Here is a 25291-nt window from a genome sequence, read left to right as displayed (position 1 = left end):
CAACTTTGTTAAATTTTATTTAAATGTACTTTCTTGGCCTTACATCTTACAAAATGTTGCATGGCATTAACAATTAGGCAGACTAAAAACGTTTTACAGAATCTAAACAAAGCCTTCACTCTCCACCAGAAGACGCTATTTCCTTATTCTGGGCACGCTTATTTCTTGCATTAATTATATCTTTTTGAGGGGTTAAAATAGGGTTTTTTGTCAGCCGCTGAGGTGGACGGCAGATCAAGCTTAATTATTTAACCTGTAGCTTTTGTACCTTTCTTACTCACCTCGGATAAATGAAAACCTCTGTGACTTGTAGTGTTTTTTACTGAATATACACATTACATTACATTAATGTAAATAACACTGTTTAGTGGTTAATATGCATGTTAAATGGCAGTGTGAATTACCTTTGTAATAGGAACTGTCCTCCATGTATCGGGAGAGACCGAAGTCACCAAGTTTCACACAATCCGTGGAGGACACCAACACGTTCCTGGCAGCGATGTCCCTGCGGAAAACACACATTTATCTGAGTGCATTGTGATCAGAAACGAGTCGCGCTTGTGAAGACCTTCAAGCTGCAGTGGTGATGTTGATGCTCACCGGTGCACGAAGCGTTTGCTCTCCAGGTACGCCAGCGCTGTGCTCAGCTGGTAGGAGAACAGGATCAGCGTGGACAGGTCCAGGTTGTACTTCCTTACTTGCAAGAACGACCTCAACTAAACATAAACACAACAGTGATTTCCAGATGGGTTTTTACAGTGAGTCTAGAAGCTGGTCAACCAAAAGAGGAGTTTAAAGTGCCCCTATTATGCTTTTTCAGCAGAGGTGGACAAAGTACACAATTTCCTTACTTGAGTGAAAGTACAGACACTACTGGGCAAATATTACTCCGTTACAAGTATAAGTTGTGAAGACCGATTATTACTTAAGTAAAAGCACAGAAGTACTTATTTTTAAAAGTACTTAAGTATCAAAAGTAAATGTCAATGCATTGTTTTATTATTGTTGCATTGTTGTGTGTAATACTTACAGTACCTTATGCCTCTGCATCTATGCCTACCCTCATATCAATATCACATTTATTTCTAGAACACAGTTCCAGGAGTGGGATTGAATGTGAGATCGAATAAGTGCACCCAATAACGTCCACAATGGTTTCGGACCAACATCAGTCGGTTTCTGACTAGGGCTGGGTATGGTTAAAAAAAATTTGATACCGATACCTTGATTTCGATACTGGTTCCTGAACGATACTTTTTTCGATACCAATTTTATGAAATCCATTTTTAAGAAGATTACATAACACATTACCTCAGAAAAACTTTGGTTTTATTTTTTCAGTTTGACTCATGCTCCTTAGTCAGTGCACAAAAAGGAACATTTTTTTTATAAAGAGCTCATGCTCACCAGAGCTGAATTTGTTTGATCAAAAATACAGTAAAACTTGTAACGTTGTGAAATAGTATGACAATTTAAAATCTTATTTGAATATATTTCAAAATGTATTTTATTCCTGTGATGTCAAAGCTGAATTTTCAAAATCATTACTTCAGTGTCACATGATCCTACAGAAATATGTTTGCTGCTTAATATTTAGGAAACTATTATACATTTTTTCATGATTCTTTGATGAATAAAAATTTCAAAAGAACAGCATTTGAAACAGAAATCTTTTGTAACATTAAAAATGTTTTAAGGTCATTTTTGGGTATATATATATATAGGTTATTATTGCAATATAAACACTGTCAGAGAACAAGGTATCTCTTCATTTACCAGTCGAAGACGGAGCAACTTTCTGCTCTTATGTTTACTCCACTGTCAAGGTCTTCATCATATCTGTCGTGGTACCGGTCTTTGCAGCAATTATTTTACCACAAATACTGGATCACGGGCTGTTAGCATCGAGCCTGGAGAAATGTAGCCACAATTTTGATAGACTTTTTCACATCTTTAGCGTATTGTGTGTGTGTGTGTTTGTGTGTGTGTGTGTATACTCGCGTCTCATATGAGTATGTGCGTGGAGAGTTTGTGTGTGCGCGCGCGTCTCATATGAGTAGGCTATGTACGCGGAGAGTTCCGCGTGTCTCGTGTGTGTAGAGTTTGCGTGTATGTGCGTGAGTGTCTTTAGGTGTGTCGTTGTGCATTTCATATGTATTTGTTTGAGCACTGACGTTGACGAGTTAACCCCTTAGGAATCGAAATCTGGTACCGAACAACAAGTCATTTTTCGATACTCGATAGTATCGAGGCAGTTCGGTCGGTACCTAAAAAGTATCGAACTCGGTACCCAGCCCTATTTCTGACATCAATCCGACTTTAATTTCCAACCAAAATGCAACCCCTGCAACCAAAATCATCCCCTGACTGACATTACTACTTTCTACTCAAGGACCTTGACAGAATTGTAGTGGAGTAAAAAGTACGATATTTGTCTTTCAAATGTAGTGAAGTTAAAGTAATAAAAAAAAAATACTCAAGTTAAGTACAGATACTCAAAAAGTGTACCTAAGTACAGTACTGAAGTAAATGTACTTTGTTACTGTCCACCTCTGCTTTTCAGATATGACCTTTCATGTAGTGTGTACCGTAATAAAGCTGTCTGTGAATGTATAAGGTCTCCAATGTTTTAAAGTTTAAAACACAATACATCAAGTTATTGTTTTATAAAGAAAGAAGTGATTCTGAATTGCCTGATATGACATTTGTAACATATTTGCATAATGGCCGTCTATGGTCTTCATTGGCTGCTCATGAACAATGTCTTTGACCCTCAAACACTAGTTGTATCTGAGACTGGAAGAGTTTGGTTTGAGAAGATTGAGATTGATACGGTAAAACCGGCGCCATCGTTACTGTTCGTATCACTGTGTATAAAGTGCTGAGGAAGAGCTGAAGTTCAGATATGCAAATGTGCGTTTGGTTTTCCAATCGACCAATCTCAACAGATTAGGCCTTCTGACCAATCAGAGCAGAGCAGGCTCTCAGAAAGGCGGGGTTTAGAGAGACTGAATCATTTATCAAACTGTTTCAGACACTGTGAGAAGAGAGCTGATTCTGCAGTGTGAAAGTGTGTTTTAACCTAGGATGCATGGACACCCATTAAAGGAGACGGCAAAACAAAACTAGGAGCCTTTAAAAAAGCATTATGGGGCATTTTGAAACAAAACCAAGTCTCACCTCTCCAAGCGTGCACAACTCCATGATGATCCAGACGGGATTTTCAGTGATTATTCCAATCAACTTCACAATGTGCGGATGGTCGAACTGCCGCATCGTCACTGTCAAACGTTACATCACACAAACATTGTCATGCAAAACACTTTTGCAAAATCATAATGGTTTTGTGGGATTCTCACTTCTCAGAAACTGTGACAGTAGTGACTTCCTCATATTCAACTTCAATTTAACCACTAACTGAGTCAGCTATATGTGATGTGGGTCACTAGAGTGAAGTGTTACTTGTAATACTCACGAGCTTCCTGTAGGAACTTCTCACGCACGCTGTCAGAGGTGCAGTTCTTACACGTCTTAATGGCCACCGATAATGATGGATTCTCCTGTCAGGAAGAGCACATGATGATGTCAAACACATGCAACTCAGAAGCCGTGTGAACCAATTCAAGAATATCACAAAGTATTACAGTATTTCAACAAACAGTGACATTTTAGTTTGTTTTAACAGTTTCAGAACACGGTAAAGAGCTGGTGACAAATAAATGTTAATAAATAATAATGTTAATAAATACTTTTGGGACATTACAAAAAAAAAATACATTTACAATTATACATACAGTTTAAAACTCTGATTTGTGAGACATTATTAGTTTCTAACAATAAACAACATAAAATATAGAATTAAACAATTCTGAATAAAATCTCTATATATATATATATATTAGGGCTGTCAATCGATTAAAAATTTTAATCGATTAATCGCATGGTTTTCATGAGTTAACTTGTGATTAATCACACATTTTTTATCTGTTCTAGATGTACCTTAAATTAATACTTTTCAAGTTTGTAATACTCTAATCAACGTGGGCATGGATAAATATGGATGCTTTATGCAAATGTATGTTTATTCTTGAAACCATAGTCAACATAGAGCATGAAGACGAGACGTTGAAGATGTTTCAAAGGTCATAGATGTTTTTCAAAGAACTTGTTCATGTCTATTAGACACATGTAGAAAGAACAAAAATACCAGGTTCCCATTACTTCTCTTTCTTTGCACTGAGCTATTCTTTACATGTTTAGATTTTTGCATGACAGGGCAGCTCTTTTGAAAATGCTAAATGTACATTTATTATTTATTATACATTAGTTTGTCTCTCTCTGTGCCCATTTTGATGAAGTTAAATGATCAATAAAACTGTTTTCATTGGTATATCTTACTGTTTCTATTGTCAGTCAAACAACGGAATGAATATGAAATGGTGACTGAAATGCGACCCATTAAGACATACAGTAACCAGCTCTCCGTTCCCAGATATTAATCTGCACAAAAATCCTGATAATAGAGCCGTCGTCTGATGAAATCAAATACACATAAGATAAAGACAATATCTGTGCTATGATTTCGGCTATGCTTGCATGTAAAATTAGAGAAGCAACATATTATCTGTGTTTAACTGAATTAAAGTGCTGCGAGACGCAGAGAGAGAGAGAGGTGCGCGCACGGCACGCGCATGCTGGGAGAGCACCGGCGGTACCGGTAGATTCTCAGAAACTAAATAAGGTTTGGGCGCTTTTTTGAAGGGAAACAATCGCTAAATGGGTCTGCAATGTCGCCAAGTTGGCAACACTGTGAATCTCCATTTCTCCAACTAGGGGTTGGGCCACGGGTCAAACAGAAAATACGCGCTGCGTTAATTGTGCGTTAAAAAAATGAGTGCCGTTAATATGATTTTGCGTTAATGCGTTAATAACGCGCTAACTTTGACAGACACAATATATATATATATATATATATATACACACACACACACACAGTATCAATTTTTCATTCAATATGTACTTATTTAAAAAGAAGGGGGTGGGGGGGAGAGTATTTTTTACATTTTAAAATGATTTTAAAGTCCAAATATATTTATTTTAAAAGAAGAAAAACATGAGAAAACAGAAGAATCGGTAACAGCGTTAGATTTAGCCTAATTTAAGATCTCGCTCTGTTTAGACTAGCTAGTTTGGGACCAAATAATGACGACTTCTAACTTGCCAACTTATTTTTCTTTCTAATAAACTTATTTATCGAGAAATATTTATGCAATAACTTTCATAACAATGTTTTAAGGTTAAGCTTAATGTTTGCATTGAAAACTTCAATTAATGTTCTTAAGACTAGCTATTTGTAATGCTAAATAATAGTTTATCAAAGATTTATAACAATTCTCACTCCTAACACTTTTTGCATGATGTCAGAAGCAGGAAGAATAATCCGCTGCTGGTTCCTTCAAGATTTTCCTATGTGGTTGTATAATGTTTTTTTTTTTTTTAATTTATGAGTAAAATAATTCCAGTGGTAAACATAACTTGACAATACTTTGACATTTTGTCCTACAGTGTAAACTGCACACACTCACACCCCAAACTGTCTTATCCAGCCCATTATTAGAAACATATGTTTTCAAAAAATAAACATAACTGCTTCAAAATGCGCATTTTCAGTATGGGGGTGTGTGTGCAGTTTGTGTTGCAGAACAAAACATCAAAGTATCGTCAAGTTATGTTCACCACAGGCTTTATTTTACTCATAAATAAAAACCCCATTATAAAAACCCACAGGAAAATCTGGAAGGAGCCACTGGTGAATAAGTCTTCCGGGTCCTGACAGTGTTTGTTTGGTATGGACTGTTGTTTGGACTGTGTGGATGATGAATATGCAGTTTACCGGACTCATGTAAACCCCTTGGTGGACGTCACCGAACTGTCCCTCGCCGATACACCGTCCCAGCTCGATTCTGTCCCGCTGGATCTCATAGTCCTGAGCTACGGACGAAAGACACAAGGAAGCAAACGTCACAAACCTGAAGCTCATCATCAGAGGAACCTACAAACATCACAAGCCCTGATCGTCACGTGTGTTCAGAGGAACGACATGCTGAATACGAGCAGCTCTGACACAAACTTTCAGCACAATATTTACTGAACGCAGAGCTCAGCGATTCACCAAACGTCGCCATTTGCAGGTTTAGAAACACTGAGGTCATGAACAAAAGACCTTAGTCAGGGTGGACGCCATATTTAACAGTCCACAAATGAAGACGAGGCTGTGAGCGACAGAAAGACACGCATTTAATGCGTTCCAACAACACACTGAAAATGTGTCTATCCCCCCCCAAAAAATTAAATAATAATAATCTAGATGGCAAAAAATTTGGTTATGAAAATTAAAGGTAACATAAAATATTAAGATGATGCTGATTAAGATGAAGTATTAAGATTGAGCAAACTGCACAAATATGCCAGAGATTTTCATTTGTCATATTAAATATGGCGTTCAGCCTGACTAATGTACATAACCTATATTAAAATAAGTATTCAATAAAGTCTTAAATGTTATGCAAACATCATAATACAGCAAAATAAAAAACATCTTTGGTAACATTATAAATGTCTTTACTGTGATTTTTGTCCAATTTAATGCGTCCTTACTGAATATTATAGTAAAACATTTAAAAAAAAAATCATAAGATTACAAAAAATGCACCATTTATTAAAACAAACAAACAAACAAACAAACAAAAAAACTAAGAAATATAAATAAGCAAAACAAAAATCTATTCATCGTCTACATATCAATGACTTCTGCAGGTTTTCAGTTATACAAAGTATTTAAGCTCATAAATATATAAATGGGTTATTATTAATAATCATATTATTTTTTATTAATATTTGGTTATGATTTTGATCTGGTTATTATTAATAATCATATTATTTTGATTAATAATAAAATAAAGATGACTGACTGGTAGATCGTAACACAAACAACGCCAAGGTCAAGGGTTCGAATCCCACGAGACACAATTTTACACATTTTATGAAAACCTGCATTTGCCAATAATACGAGGAGGAACCTGCGACTAAAACAACACAAGCACACGGCAAAACTGAGATAGAGAGATAAACAGAAAAGAAAAAGAGAAAACTGAGAGAAACACACAGACGATGGCGTTACCTGCGTCTAATCCATAGCATTCGGCTGGTTGTTAAAGAGAAGAGTGAGAGATTGGGCGTTTAGATCAGAATTAAAGCTCAGGATGAAAGAGAAACAGAGGGATGAGATGATAGACATGTCAAACACTCAGGAAAGAGCTGTTATAAACCGTCACACTGATGTATGCGTGTTTGTATTCAGCATATTACAGAAAATAAAAAATGACTTGGAAAATGAGCAATAAAATAATGTCAGTGAAACTGAACAGTCAAACCTCTGTTAACAGCAGATCTCTTTCTAAGAGGTTTAGATCACTTTCTTGCTTTAACAATGAACACCTAAAATTTATACATTTCTCAGAAAAGACGACTGTATTTTTTTTTTTTTTAAAGAATGCTTAGATACTGGAAAATACTATTTTTTGCACTTTTTGCAGTGAAGGAGCAAAAGCAATATAAAAGTAGTTCATCCGACTCACGCACTATGATAATATTCCTCTGAAGCCAAACGTTAGCATTAAGTGATGATAGACAGACATGTAATCTTGTGCTGAGTTGAAAATCCTTTTGCTTGTAAATCTCATTATGCTTACATTATCCAATCTTCAACCTTCAGTCTTTCGATTAGCACAGGTTTTATATTTATTTTAGCTTGATCTGATGCACCTCAGATCCATGAGGCCCATAATCAATCAGATGCAAAAAGAAATGCTTGCAAAACCTGTGCTAATCGAAAGAAAACAAGTTGATGAAAAGATTGAATCCAATATTTGGCAATAACAAGACTTTTAAAAGCAATGTTTTGTAGGCAGGCCATTTTTGACCAAGAACACCACAAGGTTATTAAAATAAATAAATATATATATATATATTTTGTTATACCCTGTTTTTATACACTGTGTGAGCAAGGTCAGTAAGTTTTTGTCCAAGTTTTGGGAAAAGCTAAATCCTCTCCGGAACACAACGTGAGGGGTATGTCTAAAATATATAGCATCAGAACAACTGGAATAAAGTGCATAAGTCATATGTGCTATATTTATGATGCTTTCTTGTCCTCTCTGGAGCTTGACAGCCCATGGAAACCATTGACTTTCATTTTATGAAACATTCAGCTGAACATCTGCTTTTGTGTTGCACAGTAGGAAATCATACAAGACTGGAACGACATGATGGGTCACTGTGAAATTGTTTTTTAAAAAAGAAGAGATTATTGGAGTATGTTTTATGCAAATCTTTATGCAAATGTCACATTTAATTGAATGTTTTAATTGGCATTCTTTTCTAATTGTTTGTGGAATTTACTAACAATTTCTGAGAAACATTTGTTGTACCATTTTTTTTTCTCCCTGTGTGAGTAAATAATGGCACATCTTCATTCAAAGACACTCGTGACACATTAAGTCGGCGTGTGTCCAGAATCCTGTGATGGTTTGTACAGGCCCGCATGTAAAGTCACACACTCGTGAATGTTAGTGTGCATGCAGTCGCTGACTCACACACACACACACACACACACAGACACACACACACACACACACACACACACACACACACACACACACACACACACACACACACACACACACACACACACATCTCTGACTTCTACGCTCTTACTAATAAAGGCTCTTTACTGGCATTGATGTTCCATGAAGAACCTTTAACATCCATAGAAACTTTCCATTGCACAAAAACAGAATTTATAGTGGAAAAAGTTTTTTTAGGAAATGGTTATATTAGGAACTGATCACTGGAAGGTTCTTTGGGAAACCAAAAATTGTTCTTCTATGGCACTGCTGAGAAAATCCCCTTACGGGACCTTTACTTTTAAGAGTGTAGTGTGTTTATATAAAGTTAATTCAGATTAAACTCGTTGTGTTTTTTACAGTAGATTAATAAGAGAATACCCGAAGCGAATTGTGTCTGATTTAGCCGAACCCAGTGACACACACACCTAATTTTACCTTGCATTGATTAATCAAATCGAATAAATCTCGACTCAAACTCTCGAATGAATCCAGCATGAGTTTCCAGAGAGAATTTTCTGGAATGTCAGACTGGATACTTTAAATTGCATTTGCCGCCACATCAACAAACCAAACAAGCCAGACAGGGAAAAAAAGGTCAGGATTTGGCTCCGAAAACGTACGGATCTGGACAGAAACATCTGGATCCCAGGAGACAGTTACACACACACTTCACAGACAGCATGAGTGAGGGTACTTACTAGAGGGCATGGTGTAGGTGTCTTCCTCATCTATGATCTCTGCGTAGTCATCCGTTTCTGCAGGGAGACAGAAGCAGCGGTCAGTATCTCATACACACACACACACTGGCCAAAACAACGCCCCCTCGGTCACTACACCACCCGAAACACATGTAACCTTCCACTACAGAAACTAGAGCCGGCCGAATACAAGCCAAGAAACTCCTTCATGAAGACACATACACACACACACTCAAGTGCACTTCTCTCTTTTAAACTCTCTGAACTCAATCTGTGTGGCTCTGAGTGTCTGTCTGTCCAACCGGCCAATCAGAGAGCAGCTCTGGCTGTCCAACCGGCCAATCGGAGAGCAGCTCTGGCTATCCAACCGGCCAATCAGAGAGCAGCTCTGGCTGTCCAACCGGCCAATCAGAGAGCAGCACTGTGGTTGTGCTTGAGAAAGCCAAGGGAAGGAAGTGACTCTTTCGTCTTCATGCAAAACAGATTTAGATCAGCGTTTTTGTTTTTGGGAGAGGTCACACTCTCTTCTCTAAATAATTACACCTTTAAAGTCTGTCTCATAAGGAATGCAGGGAGCAAAAGAGCAAGTATGCGCTTCAAGTAAGGAGATGCAATAAAAAAAACCTCACATTTACACAGTAAACTGAAACATATGCAAGATTGTCTATATTCAAGTAACTTTCCAAATACACACAGTGTTAGTTAGAGATCAGAAATGAAGATGTGAAACTTTACCATCTCCACTATCTTCTGCAGGTCCGAGGAGAGCATGCAAAGAACGGAGAGGATCAGAGAGAGGTTAATTCATCAGCAGGCATGAACACACACACACACACTCATCATGAACTGGTTGAGAAGCCCTGGCTGCAGCTCCTGCAGTAAATGTGTTTTGTTCATGCTGTTCTGGGAGTCATTAGAGTGGTTATATTGGGTTAGACGTGCTGCAGGAATGTGTGGGATGAGATTCAATTGGGACGTGGACACACTTCTGCCTGTATTGTTCTGCCACGGGTCTAATTCAGTGCAGTTCACTGTTGAAACAGAACTGTATTTATATACTTTATTCATATAATAAATAATATTAATTGGGGGCAGGTTTACACTTTTTAACATTATTGGCAAAATTGGGAGACTTTCAAAAATACTGGCATTGCTTTTTCATCACCAAACCAAAAAAAAACAAGAAATTATATTTCTGCATAAAGAAAATGAACCCTACTGTTAGAACATTGTCTTAATAAACACTGTGTTCTCATCAGTGTACTGTACTGTTCCTCCACAGGTCTAATTCAGTGCTTTTCACATGGAAAAATGTTTGTATATATTTGTTCTTATATATTTTTTTGTATAATAAATTATATTATTTGAAGGCAGATTTTTTTTACATTTTAACATAGTTAGCAAATTATCAATAAAATTGTCTGTAAAATATTGCAGTATCATAACTGAAAAATATTTTTTTATTATTATAATATGTAAAAATGTATAATATAAATTTAGCTTTTTTATATTATATTTTTTTATTATATATAAATATAATATACACAGAATAAATACACACACACATACATATATATATATATATATATATATATATTACTTACTGAATATATATTATAACTTATTAAATTGTATTGAAAAAAAGTAAATGGCAAAAAAATAATGTTAATTTTTATTTCATGGCAATTAATTTTAATAAATGTATTAAATTGATTTAAATAAATAAAATTAACAAAATCTCCTTGTCCAAATTCTCTTTATTTAATACATTTATTTAAATGAATTGCCATGAAATAAATGTAACTAAATCTTCTTGTCCAAAAATTCTATTTCACGGCAATTAATTGAAATAAAAATAATATGGACAAGAAGATTGTGTTACTTTATTAATGAAAATCAAGTTTAACAGTAATTTACAAGTAATGTGCATTACTGACATGACAATAATTTCATAAATAAGCAACAACAACAAACAAAATCCTAAAATAGGCTTAATTTGGTTTAAGCAAAATATAATTGTTTTATTCTTTGGATTCTGGGGTGTTTCTTCATGAAATTCATTCATTAATCAATGTCAAAGGTGCAGACAAAAGAGACTGAAGCAGACTGACACCTCAGCATCTGATAATAAATCAACATTTTGATCTGCAACACACGTGTGCTGGGGGCGGAGTCACGGAGGAGGTGTGGCCAGCGATCACATGTGAAGCAGAATGTGATTTGATTGGTCAGCGAGGTAGAAACTACATCCTCTTAAGAGACATGAAACCTTTGCCTACTTTAATCAATATAGCATTAGAACAGATAAACAGAAGAAAATGATCAGTTGAATCAGGAATCAGAGCTGTGGTATGAACACATGAGAAACAGACTGAATATGTTTGGGGTAGAGAGCAAGTGAGAGTTAGTGTTAAACACACACACAGGAACAGCGTGTACCCTTAGGAGGAGAATCATGGGAACAGAGGACAAACGGAAGGAGAAAGCGTCGAGCTTTAGCAGCTTTGGTGGGCGTCTGAACCACAGAGTCTTCAGTGAAGAACGACAGATGGAGAGAGAAAGAGAGTGAAGCAAAGCAAGGCAATATGGAGGGAGGAACGGACACAGAGCAAACATATTTATCTTCCAGCTCCGCGACAAAACACTGAACACCACACATGGCCAGACTTTCACTATCAGGTCGTTTCACACCAACAATGATAGCATTGTATTCACTAAATGAATAATGTAAATCAGGAAGTGGTGCAAACACACCTAAAAATGATAATACGCACAGATGAAGCATGTTTTCATTGAAAAGAATGACATTGACTTCATTTTTACATGCAAGGTGCCTTTAGAGAGCAACTTTAGGTTTGATTATGCTGTAAATCTCAGAAGTAAACAGCTTAAAAACAGCAGGCACATTCATGAGCTAAAGATACCAAACATCTGGAACACAAGTGTTGATGATGAGCTTTGAATGTGTGCAGATGTTGCAGGAACCGGCACAACATCTTGAAGACATCAGATATCTGAGATATAAACACTTTAAAGACTCTGTGAAACAGCATTTGCAATGTATTTAATTGTAATATTTCAGAGTGAAACCAAATCTTCAGCAGGACATAATGTCGGACGGGACTTGATTTAATCTATTGTGGATATGATTGGATCCAGAAGTGCTAAGTTATGATATTAAACTATAAAACAGGGGAAAATCCCGGAAGTCTGTGGGATTAACACCTGTTTTAAAAAAAAGATCACATTTTGATTTGAACATATTGTAGATATCATTGTTGTCAAGCAGATCTGATCTATCTGTGAACTCTTCTTTGGAGAGTCTTTACCCAGAATGCTCAGCAGGACATCAGTCCAATAACCCTGATAACTCAGATGAATGGGAGGCGGGTCGTACCTGAAACAGAGATGGCACGAACTCCTGCCCGAATCCCCTCGAGACGCTTCTCATTGTTGGCAAGTCTGTGGAGAAACAATTTCATCAATGAACAAAATGGTGATTATTATTGTTTCCATGCACACTATAACAAAACCCAGTTATCCAACCATAACAGCGACTTTCAGAGGTTCACGTGAGCGCATATATATATGAAGAGTTCAGATGCAAAAGCCTCTAAATGCCATTTGAAATTTTCTTCTAGAATGATCATTTTTATCAAGCTTGTATATTTAAATTCAATAATTCCACTTAAATGGCAATGAAGATTACCTATTAATTGTCATTTAAGTGAAATTACTGAACTTAAATATACAAGCTTGATAAAAATTATCATTCTAGATGAAAATTTCAAATGGCATTTAGAGGCTTTTGCATCTGAACTCTTTATATATATATATATATATATATATATATATATATATATATATATATATATATATATATATATATATACTGTATAATACAGTATTGCCTGGGAAAATTATAATAAAAATGTAAAACAAAATAATACAATATAATAAAACATTATATAAATATAATACATTAAAATACATTATATATTATATATTGTGTGTGAATTCAAATATATACAATATACTTTTTTTCTTTTTAAATATAACAAAAATAAGTTAAAAGTTATACAACATCATTAGGCTAATTTAACATTGTGATACATATAATTATATATTTATAATCTATAGCCTAATAATGTTCTTTAGTAAACTTTATTGGCAAAAAAACAAATGTATTTAAAACCATAATGACATCCTAATGATCACAAATATATTGCGAATGTTTGATATGTCGCCAAGCTAATTTCCCAATCGTTAGTTCTGTCCTGGTTTAGTAGTGTTTAATCTTTAACAGCTGGTCAAACTGAATTAATATCCGGCCAGACAGTTTATTAAACAGCTCAGGAACGGCAGAGAAGTGAATTCATGACTTACTTTGGAATGGATGGAAGAGCTCTCTCCCCCTCTGTAGGACAGAGACACACATCACATCAGCTTATGAATCAAACTGAAGGACAACACACACACCCAAATATGAAGAACTGCACTTCATAATTTACTACAAGATGTTCTTGTAGACCACTGGACTTATTTTCTCTCTCTCTCTACATATATATATAAATATACTTTTTATTTGTGTCCTGCTGAGCTCATTGAAATGGACAGCTGTGTGGCTTCACACTGAGATTTTCCACTCAATACGTCCCATTCATAGTTGGACTCTATACCACAGACATCCCACAATGCAGCAGTGTGAGGGAGACGTACCTTTCTGAGGTCTGACGATGAAGGACTGGCTGACGGCGCTGAGGAGTCGACAGTAGCCGTCGATGAGGTCGGCCATGTTCTCAGCAGTGGCGAAGACTGGCGTGCTGATCGTGAGAGGCTACGAGAGAGAGGAGAGACTCACAATGAGCCATTATAGAAAACACCAGCCACATGATGACGTCAAGCTACAGCAGAGACCAGCTGCGCAGACCAAACACACACACACACACACACACACACACACACACACACACACACACACACACAGCTGAAGACACGCCCACAAATGCCTCAGGTAAACATGTAGCCAGTCTAGTCCGATTCTGATTTGGTCAAAAAGACTCACAACTTTAGTTTAAATCAGTGTTATTTTCTATTAGTAATATACTAGTATAGTATGTATTAATATTTTGAGTTAGTTTTAATTTTTAGATTGTTTTACTAATTTTGTTAAGAGATTGTCATTTTTCTTTTTTTTATATTTCTATTTAGCTATAAAACATTTTTTTTTTTTTTTTTTTTTTTTTTACATTTAGTAATTTTAATACTACAATGTAAACACAAATTAGAAATGTTGCTTTGGTGACTAACTGAAAAAAAAGTTTATTTATTTATTAATTTTTTATTTTAGTTAATTCTTTTTGTAATGTTATGTACTTTTGTCATTTTTATTAGTTTATATATGAAGAGTGCTTTTGCATCTGAACTCTTCATATATATATTATATATATATATATATATATATATATATATATATATATATATATATATATATATATATATATATATTTATATTCTATTTATTTTTATTTCAGTTTTAGACTTTAGTAAATTTGGTTTTTTAACCTAAACTTTTTTCAGTTAGTTACAAAGGCAAAAAGTAACAAGAATTTTTTTTATACAATATTTATAATTAGTTTTATTTCAGCTTTGTTTCAATTGCTGAATAGGATAGAATAGTTTTAGTTTTGGTTAACAATAACAATACCGGTTTAAATGAGCCTAACGAATCCGCCACAGCATCTAAATCTGAGTAAAAATGCCGTTCAAAAGACAGACAGACAGCCAGAAAGAGAAACAGACTGACAAAAAGTGCAGACAAAGAAACCAAAATAACAGTGACAGTCTGAAATTACAGCGCCGTCAGCTGGATTTACACCCTTCTGAGTCACACATCTCAATCTAAACACTTCCAACAGCAGATCCTACAATCAAAACATCGACTTCATCTCATGCGCTTTGGTTTACCTCTGCGGCTCCTGCCACGTCCAGCTGCAAGACACCTTTCCTCTCCTTCTCCTCCACGCACGAGTAGTGGATGCTCTGCACCTGTGTGAAGTTGGCCAGATGTGTCGGCTGAAAGAAGAAGACACACAGGTGGTGATGCACACACTTGTAATGAGAAAAATAAGCTTTGAAATAAGGAAATCCTTATGAGTTATGATGTTTCATGAACATTCACTGAACTTTCCATCCGCTTTGCCTCCAGACAAAATCCTGCGTTACAAACCACAGATGATTAATCAGCAGAAAATGTGATTAACATCCCCTCAGCAGTGACACATCAGAGCGGTGTGTTTCTCTAGAGCTTCTGTGTTCCCGTCAGAAGCCCTGAAGGACTCTGGGAGATTAATACGAGGCGATACACCAGATCACAGGAGGATCTGCATTAATTAACTTTGTACTTTGTATGAACTGGACACCTATTTTTGCCAGTGCTGCAGACTGTATCAATATCAGCCAATCAGAATATTTGCTGTTTAGCATATAGTGATGTGAGGCAGGATTTTGGACCAATGACATTTCACTGTGGGCGGAGCTATTCATAAAATGGAACCAAGCAACTGACAAAACAACTCAGATTAACATAAAACAGATGAAACTCATTGTTTGTTGCTATGGCGATGTTGAGTTACCGTGGAACCCTTGTCTGTCAAGTAACTGATTCCCTCCTCCGGGCCGATAGCAAGATCCACCGATATGACCCAACTCGACTGAGAGAGAGAGAGAGAGAGAGAGAGAGAGAGAGAGAGAGAGAGAGAGAGAGAGAGAGAGAGAGAGAGAGAGAGAGAGAGAGAGAGAGAGAGAGAGAGAGAGAGAGAGAGAGAGAGAGAGAGAGAGATACATATAACAAGAATGTTGCACACATTAAGAATTAATTTAAATGTAATCAAAGAAAATAATCATTAAGTGTCAGCAGGGTCTAAAATGAACAATTGGCAAGCACAAATTGGTGAGTAAACTAGATGTTGGGTTTATAATTGTATAAGGAAATGCTATTTTTCTCTAGATATATTCCTTGCATTAATCCACCTGATTGAAAACAACCCATGATATAATATATTAAGTAAATGCTAATGTAGTTTGGGGTCAGTAAGATTTTTTAATGTTTCTGAAAGAAGTCTCTTCTGCTCACCAATGCTGCGTTTATTTGATCAAAAATACAGTAAAAACTGTAATATTTTTACCATTTAAAATAAATGTTTTCTATGTGACTATAGTGTCAAATGTAATTTATTCCTGTGATCAAAGCTGAATTTTCAGCATCATTACTCCAGTCTTCAGTGTCACATGATCCTTCAGAAATCATTCTAATATGATGATTTGCTGCTCAAGAAACATTTCTGATTATTATCAATGTTAAAAACTGTTGAGCTGGTTCAGATTTTTCCCTGACGCATTTAATTTTTTCAGTTACAGCATTTATTTGAAATAGAATCTTTTATAGCATTCTAAATGTCTAACTAAAATGTTACATTGTTACATTCTAAATATCTAACTAAAATGTTACATTGTTACATTCTAAATATCTAACTAAAATGTTACATTGTTACATTCTAAATGTCTAAACTGTCACTTTTGATCCAGTTATTGCTATTGAAAATCTCACTGACCCAAACTTTTGAGTAGAGTATAGTAGCAGTATAACTAGTAGTAGACATTTTTCTCAAATAATTTTCCAATGGTTTGTTTCTTTTCTTTTTTTCTGTAGACAAAAGTTCATTTTGGACACAGTGTCAGGAAATATAAGTCCTCCATGGCCACCAGGAGGCAGAAAAGGCCAGTGTTTGAGCACATGACCTGCCGTACCCCTAAAGCACAGCGAAAGCACTCTTTGTCGAATCTGTAGACGGGCGCCAGGATCTCAAAAAACTTCAGTATGCTCTGCTCGTCGTTCAGGTTGGCAAACTGCTTGAATGTTTGCTGGATCTGTTTCCTCAGCGTTTTGGCCTGAAACACAGAGAGAAAGAACAGCGTTACACCTCACACACTGAATGAAAACATTAATAAACTGACTGAAAACAGAACATTGGTCAAGTCCCATATGACCAGCACGAGCTTAGAAATTACTCAGTTTCACTCCAATAACATCATATTGAATTACAGCGCTATAAAGTGCAGGAAGCGAAAATGTTAATTCAGAAATTATAATTATGCATCAAAAATTTTGGTTCATGAGTTTGTGCAAATCCCTAACATGAGCAATAGGAGCACATACAATTAATACATTTATGCTAAAGTAAAATCATGGCAAATATATCATAACAGACTTGTCCAGAATCAAACCAGTAATTCAAGTTCATAACAACAATCAAATTCAGCTGTCAGTCAAATAAAACATGGCAATCCTCATCTCTCCTTAAGACACAAAATACACAAAACCAACACACTCCATCTCATTTTCTCTGCTAAAGTCAAGTTGACATGTGAATGGATCTACTCTGCTATTAGAGAGCATCTGAGCTCTGAAAGGCATTATGGGTATCTTAACAACATTGAGACACAGATACTATCAGACAAACATGTGAGGGGTCACTTCAGAGGGACGGTCCACCCTTCCTGAGAGGAAGTGCGGCCCCGTATCGGGTCTTACATCTGTGCAGGAATTATGGGAAAGATCTGACCGACCAAACAAGAGGGTGGAAGGCAGGATTTCTTCTTCTTGGGCCTCAGAAACGCTCCTCTTCTTATCTTTTATTACAACACGCCATTTCAGATCTTTTTTTTTTTTACTTTTTATAATAGAGAGCTGTTGATAACAATGGGTAAATGTTCACTAATGCACGTAAAAGTTAATTATTAATCCGATTAAAATAATAATAAAGATCTCACTGCTTTGAAGTTAAAAGAAAAAAAATCATAAATAAATAATAATTAATAATAATAGTGTATGTAAAAGTAATAAAACTAATAATAACTCAAATAAAATAAATTATGACTTTATATTATACTGTCACCAAGGCTAATATGCATGTTCCCTATATATGATACATGAATATTAATCTCTGTCATCTATTATCTATCCTGGTTTCTCCTCAATGGTCTCATATTTCTGCCATCATTTACTTGCCATAATGTCATAATGTATTACTGTATTTTTGATCAGATAAATGCAGTCTTGTTGAGCAGAAGAGACTTTAAAGATCTTACAGAAACCAAACTTTAGTGCTTTTATAGCACTTTGTTTCTCACGTTCGTTCACTTTCACTGTACGGAAAACAGCAGCTCATCAAAACATTGCCTTTTATGCTCCACAGCCACAGTCATACAGGTTTGGAACGACATAAAGATGAGTAAATGAGTTCACGATTCCCTTAATAAGCCTTGTGAAAAGCAAACGAAAGCATTATTAAAAAGAAGCCACGCAAGCTTGTTTTCAATGGCTGAACTTGATGTATGCGGTCGGGGTGACAGATGGCAGCTCTGATCATTCAACCCCAGATGAGGTCTGCCCTACACGCTGACACTGGAAACTCTTTAAAACATTTTCTAGGAAGCGAACTGATTAAACGTTATAATCCGCCTAAATGAACAGCTCTCTGACTGATGATGACCTATGGGAACAGTGTTAGAAGCAGTGGATGATGGGTAACAATCTAGGGCGGTGAAATAACACCTCTGTCCTGCCTACGTGCAAACACACACACACACACACACACACACACACACACACACACACACACACACACACGCACCCACGCACGCACGCACGCTTAAGGGTGACTCAGGGTCAGAGGACATCCCCACTATTTTACAGAGCATCTGTTTGCAGGGGTGTGTGGGATTGAGTTGCTCAACACTATTCGTATGCCAGCTGCACACACTGACACCATCCAGTTTAAAACACACATGAGGTTTTCCATGTCATGAGTTAACCACAACCAGCATTAAAGGGATAGTTCACTTTGAAATTAAATTTTGGTGTGTTTTAGCTTACCTCAAGGGCATCCAAGATGTAGGTGTCTTTTTTTCCGCAGTAGTTTCAATTTTGATATTTTTAGGTCAAACCGTTCTTGTCTGACAGTCATATAATGCAGGTCTATGGTTACTGTCTCAAAGAGCATGCACAGAGTCCGAATTAAAACAATTCCCCATCGTCCAAATTAAACAATTCCCCATCGTAAGTACACATTGATGGCCTAAGACACGAAACGAGCGGTTTGTGTGAGAAAACGAACAGTATTTATATCGTTTTTACTTTTTGTACACAGCAAAGTCCAAGTGATCTGAGGGCGCGGGCGCTTCCTGCTGTGTGACGTGTGCGCAGACTGGTGCATAGATATATATACACTAGATGTCGCATTAAAGACATTCGTTCCAATGAACTGCCGTAGCCAAGGCGACATCTAGTGTATATATATCTATGCACCAGTCTGCGCACACGTCACACACCAGGATGCGCCCGCGCCCTCAGATCACTTGGACGTGGCTGTGTTACAAGAGGTAAAAACGATATAAATACTGTTCGTTTTCTCACACAAACCGCTCGTTTCGTGTCTTAGGCCATCAATGTGTACTTACGATGGGGAATTGTTTAATTTGGACGATGGGGAATTGTTTAATCTGGACTCTGTGCATGCTCTTTGAGGGGGTGACCGGTCAGACAAGAACGGTTTGACCTAAAAATATCAAAATTGAAACTACTGTGGAAACAAAGACACCTACATCTTGGATGCCCTTGAGGTAAGCTAAAACATACCAAAATTTAATTTCAAAGTGAACTATCCCTTTAAAGGGACAGGTCACACAAAATCTTCAATTACTCTCCTCATGCCATTCCAAACCCATAAGACCCTCAATATTTTTAATGAAATTAGAGATTTCTGTCCCTCCACTGAAAGTGTATTCACTCTAACGCTTCAAAAAGTGCATAAAGAGATAGTAAGAGAAATCCATATGAAAAAATGTTGACTAGTTTTTCTCTGTTGGCTGTTGACTAGATCTTAAAGGGATAGTTCACCCAAAAATGAAAATGCTGTCCTCATATACTCTCCCTCATGTTGTTCCAAACCTGTATGACTTTCTTTCTTCTGCTGAACACAAAAGAAGATATTTTAAAGAAGGTTGGTAATTAAACAGTTGCTGGTCCCCATTGACTTCCATAGTATTTTTTTTTCCTACTATGGAAGTCAATGGGGTCCATCAGTCGTTTGGTTACCGACTTTCTTCTAAATATCTTCTTTTGTGTTCAGCAGAAGAAAGAAAGTCATACAGGTTTGGAACAACATGAGGGAGAGTAAATGAGGACAGCATTTTCATTTTTGGGTGAACTATACCTTTAAAGGGTTAGTTCACCCAAAAATGAAAATTCTGTCAGTAATTACTCACCCTCATGTTGTTCAAACCCCATAAGACTTCCATTCATCTTCGGAACACAAATTAAGATATTTTTGATGAAATCTGAGAGCTGGATCACTCCTCCACAGGCTTATGGACACCTCAACTTGCTGGCCCAGAAAATGTATTAAAGACATTGTTAATATAGTCCAAGTGACTCCAGTGGCTCAATCTTAAGTTTATCAAGCGACGAGAATACTTTTTGTGCGCAAAAACAAACAAAAATAACGACTTTATTCCACTTTTCATTTCCTTCTCTCTGGACCTCGAGTTTTTTTACGTAGTGTAATAGCGTAGCGCGTCTGTGTTGCACGTCACCACGTATCACACATGACCAGAGTCGCCCAATAGTGAGCCTACGTGGTGACGTGCAACACAGACGCGCTACGCTTAAACACTACGTGAAAAGACTCGAGGCCCAGAGAGAAGGAAATGAAAAGTGGAATAAAGTTGTTATTTTTGTTTGTTTTTGCGCACAAAAAGTATTCTCGTCGCTTTATAAACTTAAGATTGAGCCACTGGAGTCACTTGGACTATATTAACAATGTCTTTAATACATTTTCTGGGCCAGCAAGTTGAGGTGTCCATAAGCCTGTGGAGGAGTGATCCAGCTCTCAGATTTCATCAAAAATATCTTAATTTGTGTTCCGAAGATGAACGAAAGTCTTACGGGGTTGGAACAACATGAGGGTGAGAAATTACTGACAGAATTTTCATTTTTGGTTGAACTATCCCTTTAATAAACCGAATGGAGGCCGATGTATATATACACACACTGAGAATGATTCATCTGTGCAAAATAACATGCATGAATCTGATTTCATGCCAACTTTAACAATAAGTATTCAACTCAAGCTAGAAACAAACTGAACACAAATGCATGAAAATGTAATAACCAATGTGTCTGTAACAGAAATCATCCGCTCACCTTAACCGACTCCAGTAAACTTTTGGGGAAGAACCGTCGGAGTCCAACGTCCTTTCTGAAAAACAAAGCAGAGATCTCAGTGCAGATGCAATGATGTCATCGCAGTCTCAAAGACGGCCAAGCGCTTTTTAATATAGACATCTACGTTCATCTGGTGAACTGATCTCACTCCAGCTCTCCACGGACATGCAGAGCTATAAACGTCAGGGTGAAGCTCTGGGACGGGTCCGAGGACATGTGGAGTTAATGAAGCAGTCTTTACAAACACCAGCATCACTCGTTTGTTGCCCTCATACACAGTACATGTGTAAAAAAATTATTACAACAATGAAAATCTCACGTCAACATCTAATATGTTTTTATAGACGTGCTTTAAACACATCAACTAAATTTACAAAATGATTTAAACTTTTTCCTCGTTATGTCTGTGTTTCCAACCTCTCACTGCAATGACTTCATCAACTAATCACGCATGTTTTGATGAAAACAAAATACATGGAAGTTAAATAAGCACTAGCATTTTGTCTTTAGTCGTCCTATAAATATTTTTAGATTTTATTTGACACCATTTATAATTAAAAGTCTTGAGGTGACCAGGTTATGCATCATATTTCTTCTTTTTAAAGTAATGAAAAATTCATCCAAACCTCCACCATCATAATCATCCTTTCAAATCTCCTGTTTTTATCACTGTATCTTTTGTTTTGTATTTGTCAGAAGGAGCATGTCAAGCTTTTCACCACAATTTTGTAAACAACTAAATATTTGACATTATAATATCCAATATACTAGACAGAAAGCCTATATTATTTTTAAGAACGTAGTTTTTGGACGTGTCTCTTTCAGCCGGTGTGTTCTCCTCTCAGGCTCTGTGAGCGAGCAGGACGGGGGATTTAAAGCCCAATAAAACCCAACAGTCCCTTATGATTGTTTCATCATTTAATCTAAATGGAAAGCGCTTCGGTTCAGCTTTGCTCAGATTTAACCGCGTGGCGCCTCGCCAAAAACAACTCGCCCATGTTTATGGGCCTCGCGAGCGACACATCAGTCGATACTTTAAACTGCTGTGCTGAACTTTTAGTCCAGAGAGGTTACACCTACTCTCTCGTTATCATGAATAACTCAGACAGTATACAGTAAAATCGCTAAATTACACAAATGCAAGTTTGGGAATGATGCTATGCAAATCCAACACACATGCTAAATCCCAATTTGCGTATGACCTGTCCTAAATCATATTCAAAATGAGAATTAGTGTGTATGTCGTGTGTATGTTGAAATGAGTATCCCAAAGATCTACTTTTTCCGGTTATAATCTGAAGTGCAGATCCGTGCTCACTCTAATGGCTAATACTGTTCACTGGACAATGATTCGATTAGAACTACAAACACAAATAAAAAGTGTTTAAAAACTACAAACATGGCGGATGTGCGAGACCAATGGTTAAGAAGAGGTTTAGATAAAGGGTTTTGAGTGATTAATAATCATTAATAATAATAATCATCATAATAAATGCATCAAAACACATGAGGAGAGTCTCCGCATGGCAGATCAACGTGCTGCTTTTTTCTTTCCGATACAGAAGGATATTAAATTCATTTGAATGTGGAGGATTTTAACCTACTAACCTATTTGCCTACTTTTCTACTACACACTCAAAAAGTATGGACTCTTTCTTCACAAAAACAGTACATACTTTTAGGGCCTAGTATAAGTATAAAATTATTGTATTTAAGCTAGTTGTCAAGGTACCTTATTTTTATTTAGCTGAAAATGTAACAAATAAAAATTTATAATAATAAAAAATTAAGAAAAATTCAAATGAAACTGGATTATATAAAATAAAAACTAATTCTAAAAATGAATTAAAACTATAATAGTATCTCAGTGACAGTAAAATAACAGTGGTTCAGAGGTTAACCAGGGGTTAACCAGCTTCTGTCAGAGCAGCTGTCACTCAAATCAGGCTGGCGCTGTGATTGGTGCACTCTCCGCCCTGCCCCGCCCCCCGAGGGGCCAGAGGTCTGCTGTGTGTCCGCGGGCGATCAGACGGAATGACCCGCAACTAATGCACACGTGTGTGTGAGTGTGTGTGTGTGTGTGTGTGTGTGTGTGAGAGAGAGAGTGTGTCATTCCCGCTGTGATGAAAAAGTGACTGTGAGCGTGTGGCAGTGTTAATTATAGTTACACAAACCAAAACCATTAAAAACACGTTCATTACTTGAAATAATATAAACATTAACTGAAATAAGATGAATAATAAATAAAAAAACATCTAGTTGCCAAGTCAGCTTTTTATTTATTTTGTCATTTTGAGATCATATTGGCCGCTAACTGTGCCGTTTCGGCCATTAGACTCTTCTAGATATGATATTCAGCATCATCTGCCATCCTGACACTCATATATCCACTAGCTGTCAATACTCACTCTAAGAGTTCATAGTTGGATTTTTTATCCAGAGCGTTTCCTCTCATCTCTCTGTAGAATCTCCTGGAAAAGACAGAAGCACAGATGAATCAACACACGAGCTTCTGAATGTCTGAAACTCTGAGTCTGACAGGAGGAGGAGCGCACCTGATCTCCAGACAGCCGAGCTTCAGGGCGATGTCCTGCTCCACCTGATCCGCCATCTCCAGCAGGTAGTCGTTCTTCACCTGTCCACAACATACACATTCATTGAGCTTTCACACAAACATTTTGTGATTCACACGAGAGATTTTGACTGGATGATGGATGGATTTTGTAAGTTGTGTTGGATAAAAGTGACGAAAGTGTTTAACAGATCAATGTATAGTATCATAATCTTTATATTTATAAATTTATATATATATAATAATTTTAGATATAATTTAATATTAAAATAAAAATATTGTTATACTTGATACGTATTTAAGTATTATAAAATGAAAACATAAATTAATAAAATGTAATAAATATACTACATATTTTTTCTTCATAACACTACATTATTATTAATTGATCAGTTAAGAATAATATGATGCATTCATTTTTTAAATATAATCATTTTAGATGTAATTTTTATATCAAACTTGTATTTGGTTTTATATTATGCAACATGAAAAAAAACTTTTTCTATAAAAATTACATAATATGATGTACTTGATAATATGTCATAATGCAATTATTTGTAATAGTTAATATAATAGAATTTTGATAAAGTATTTAATATAAACATGAATAAATTATATAATAAAAATGCATTATGACATTATCATGTACATCATATTAAGATATAATTTCTATAGCAAAAGTACATATTTATTATTTTTTTCATGTTTATATTAAATTAGTTACATTCCATTATGAATTATTGACTGGTTGTGATGTAAGAGTGCGTTCTGTCATTAGAGTATCAGAGTCCGGGAGACTGTATCTCTGTGACTGATGCTGTCGCTGAGCGCTCGAGCTGTTTGCTGTTTTATACAGCCGGTGTTCTGCTCCATCACTCATCACGGCCCGCACAATAATCCCGCCGGAACGTCCTTCTATTGTCCAGATGATGAACAGCCGTAATAAAACTAATCCATGATCCTCGCTGTCAGCGGGAACTCTGCTGGAGGATTGTGGGATATCGCAGTCGATGCTCTGATGTTGTTACCTAGCGAGGCTTCTTGAATG

The 25291-nt window shown here is 36.3% G+C and overlaps 1 protein-coding gene across 4 annotated transcripts in view; it reads right to left on the bottom strand.

Moving 5' to 3' along the window:
* ptk2aa (protein tyrosine kinase 2aa) overlaps window positions 1-25291 on the bottom strand; it is a 112702-nt gene that overhangs the window by 21879 nt on the left and 65532 nt on the right. For 2 of the 4 annotated variants that reach the window (XM_081376777.1, XM_081376778.1), the window contains 15 exons: window positions 24227-24306; window positions 24080-24142; window positions 21651-21705; window positions 17195-17335; window positions 16021-16098; window positions 15353-15460; window positions 14105-14222; window positions 13772-13802; window positions 12783-12847; window positions 9386-9442; window positions 5894-5991; window positions 3476-3560; window positions 3181-3281; window positions 601-716; window positions 405-505 (listed from right to left, as the gene is read on the bottom strand). In XM_081376777.1, the coding sequence (XP_081232903.1) occupies window positions 405-505; window positions 601-716; window positions 3181-3281; window positions 3476-3560; window positions 5894-5991; window positions 9386-9442; window positions 12783-12847; window positions 13772-13802; window positions 14105-14222; window positions 15353-15460; window positions 16021-16098; window positions 17195-17335; window positions 21651-21705; window positions 24080-24142; window positions 24227-24306 (1297 nt within the window). Of the gene's footprint in view, window positions 1-404; window positions 506-600; window positions 717-3180; window positions 3282-3475; window positions 3561-5893; window positions 5992-7180; window positions 7205-9385; window positions 9443-11824; window positions 11915-12291; window positions 12400-12782; window positions 12848-13771; window positions 13803-14104; window positions 14223-15352; window positions 15461-16020; window positions 16099-17194; window positions 17336-21650; window positions 21706-24079; window positions 24143-24226; window positions 24307-25291 lie in introns of those variants that run through there. The other 2 variants (XM_081376776.1, XM_081376779.1) reach the window with 2 other exon arrangements.

Source organism: Scardinius erythrophthalmus, assembly GCF_964197995.2.
Source record: "Scardinius erythrophthalmus genome assembly, chromosome: 10".
Lineage (NCBI taxonomy): Eukaryota > Metazoa > Chordata > Actinopteri > Cypriniformes > Leuciscidae > Scardinius > Scardinius erythrophthalmus.
Note: the sequence above shows the minus strand (reverse complement) of the source record. Positions and strands in the feature narration are given on the sequence as shown.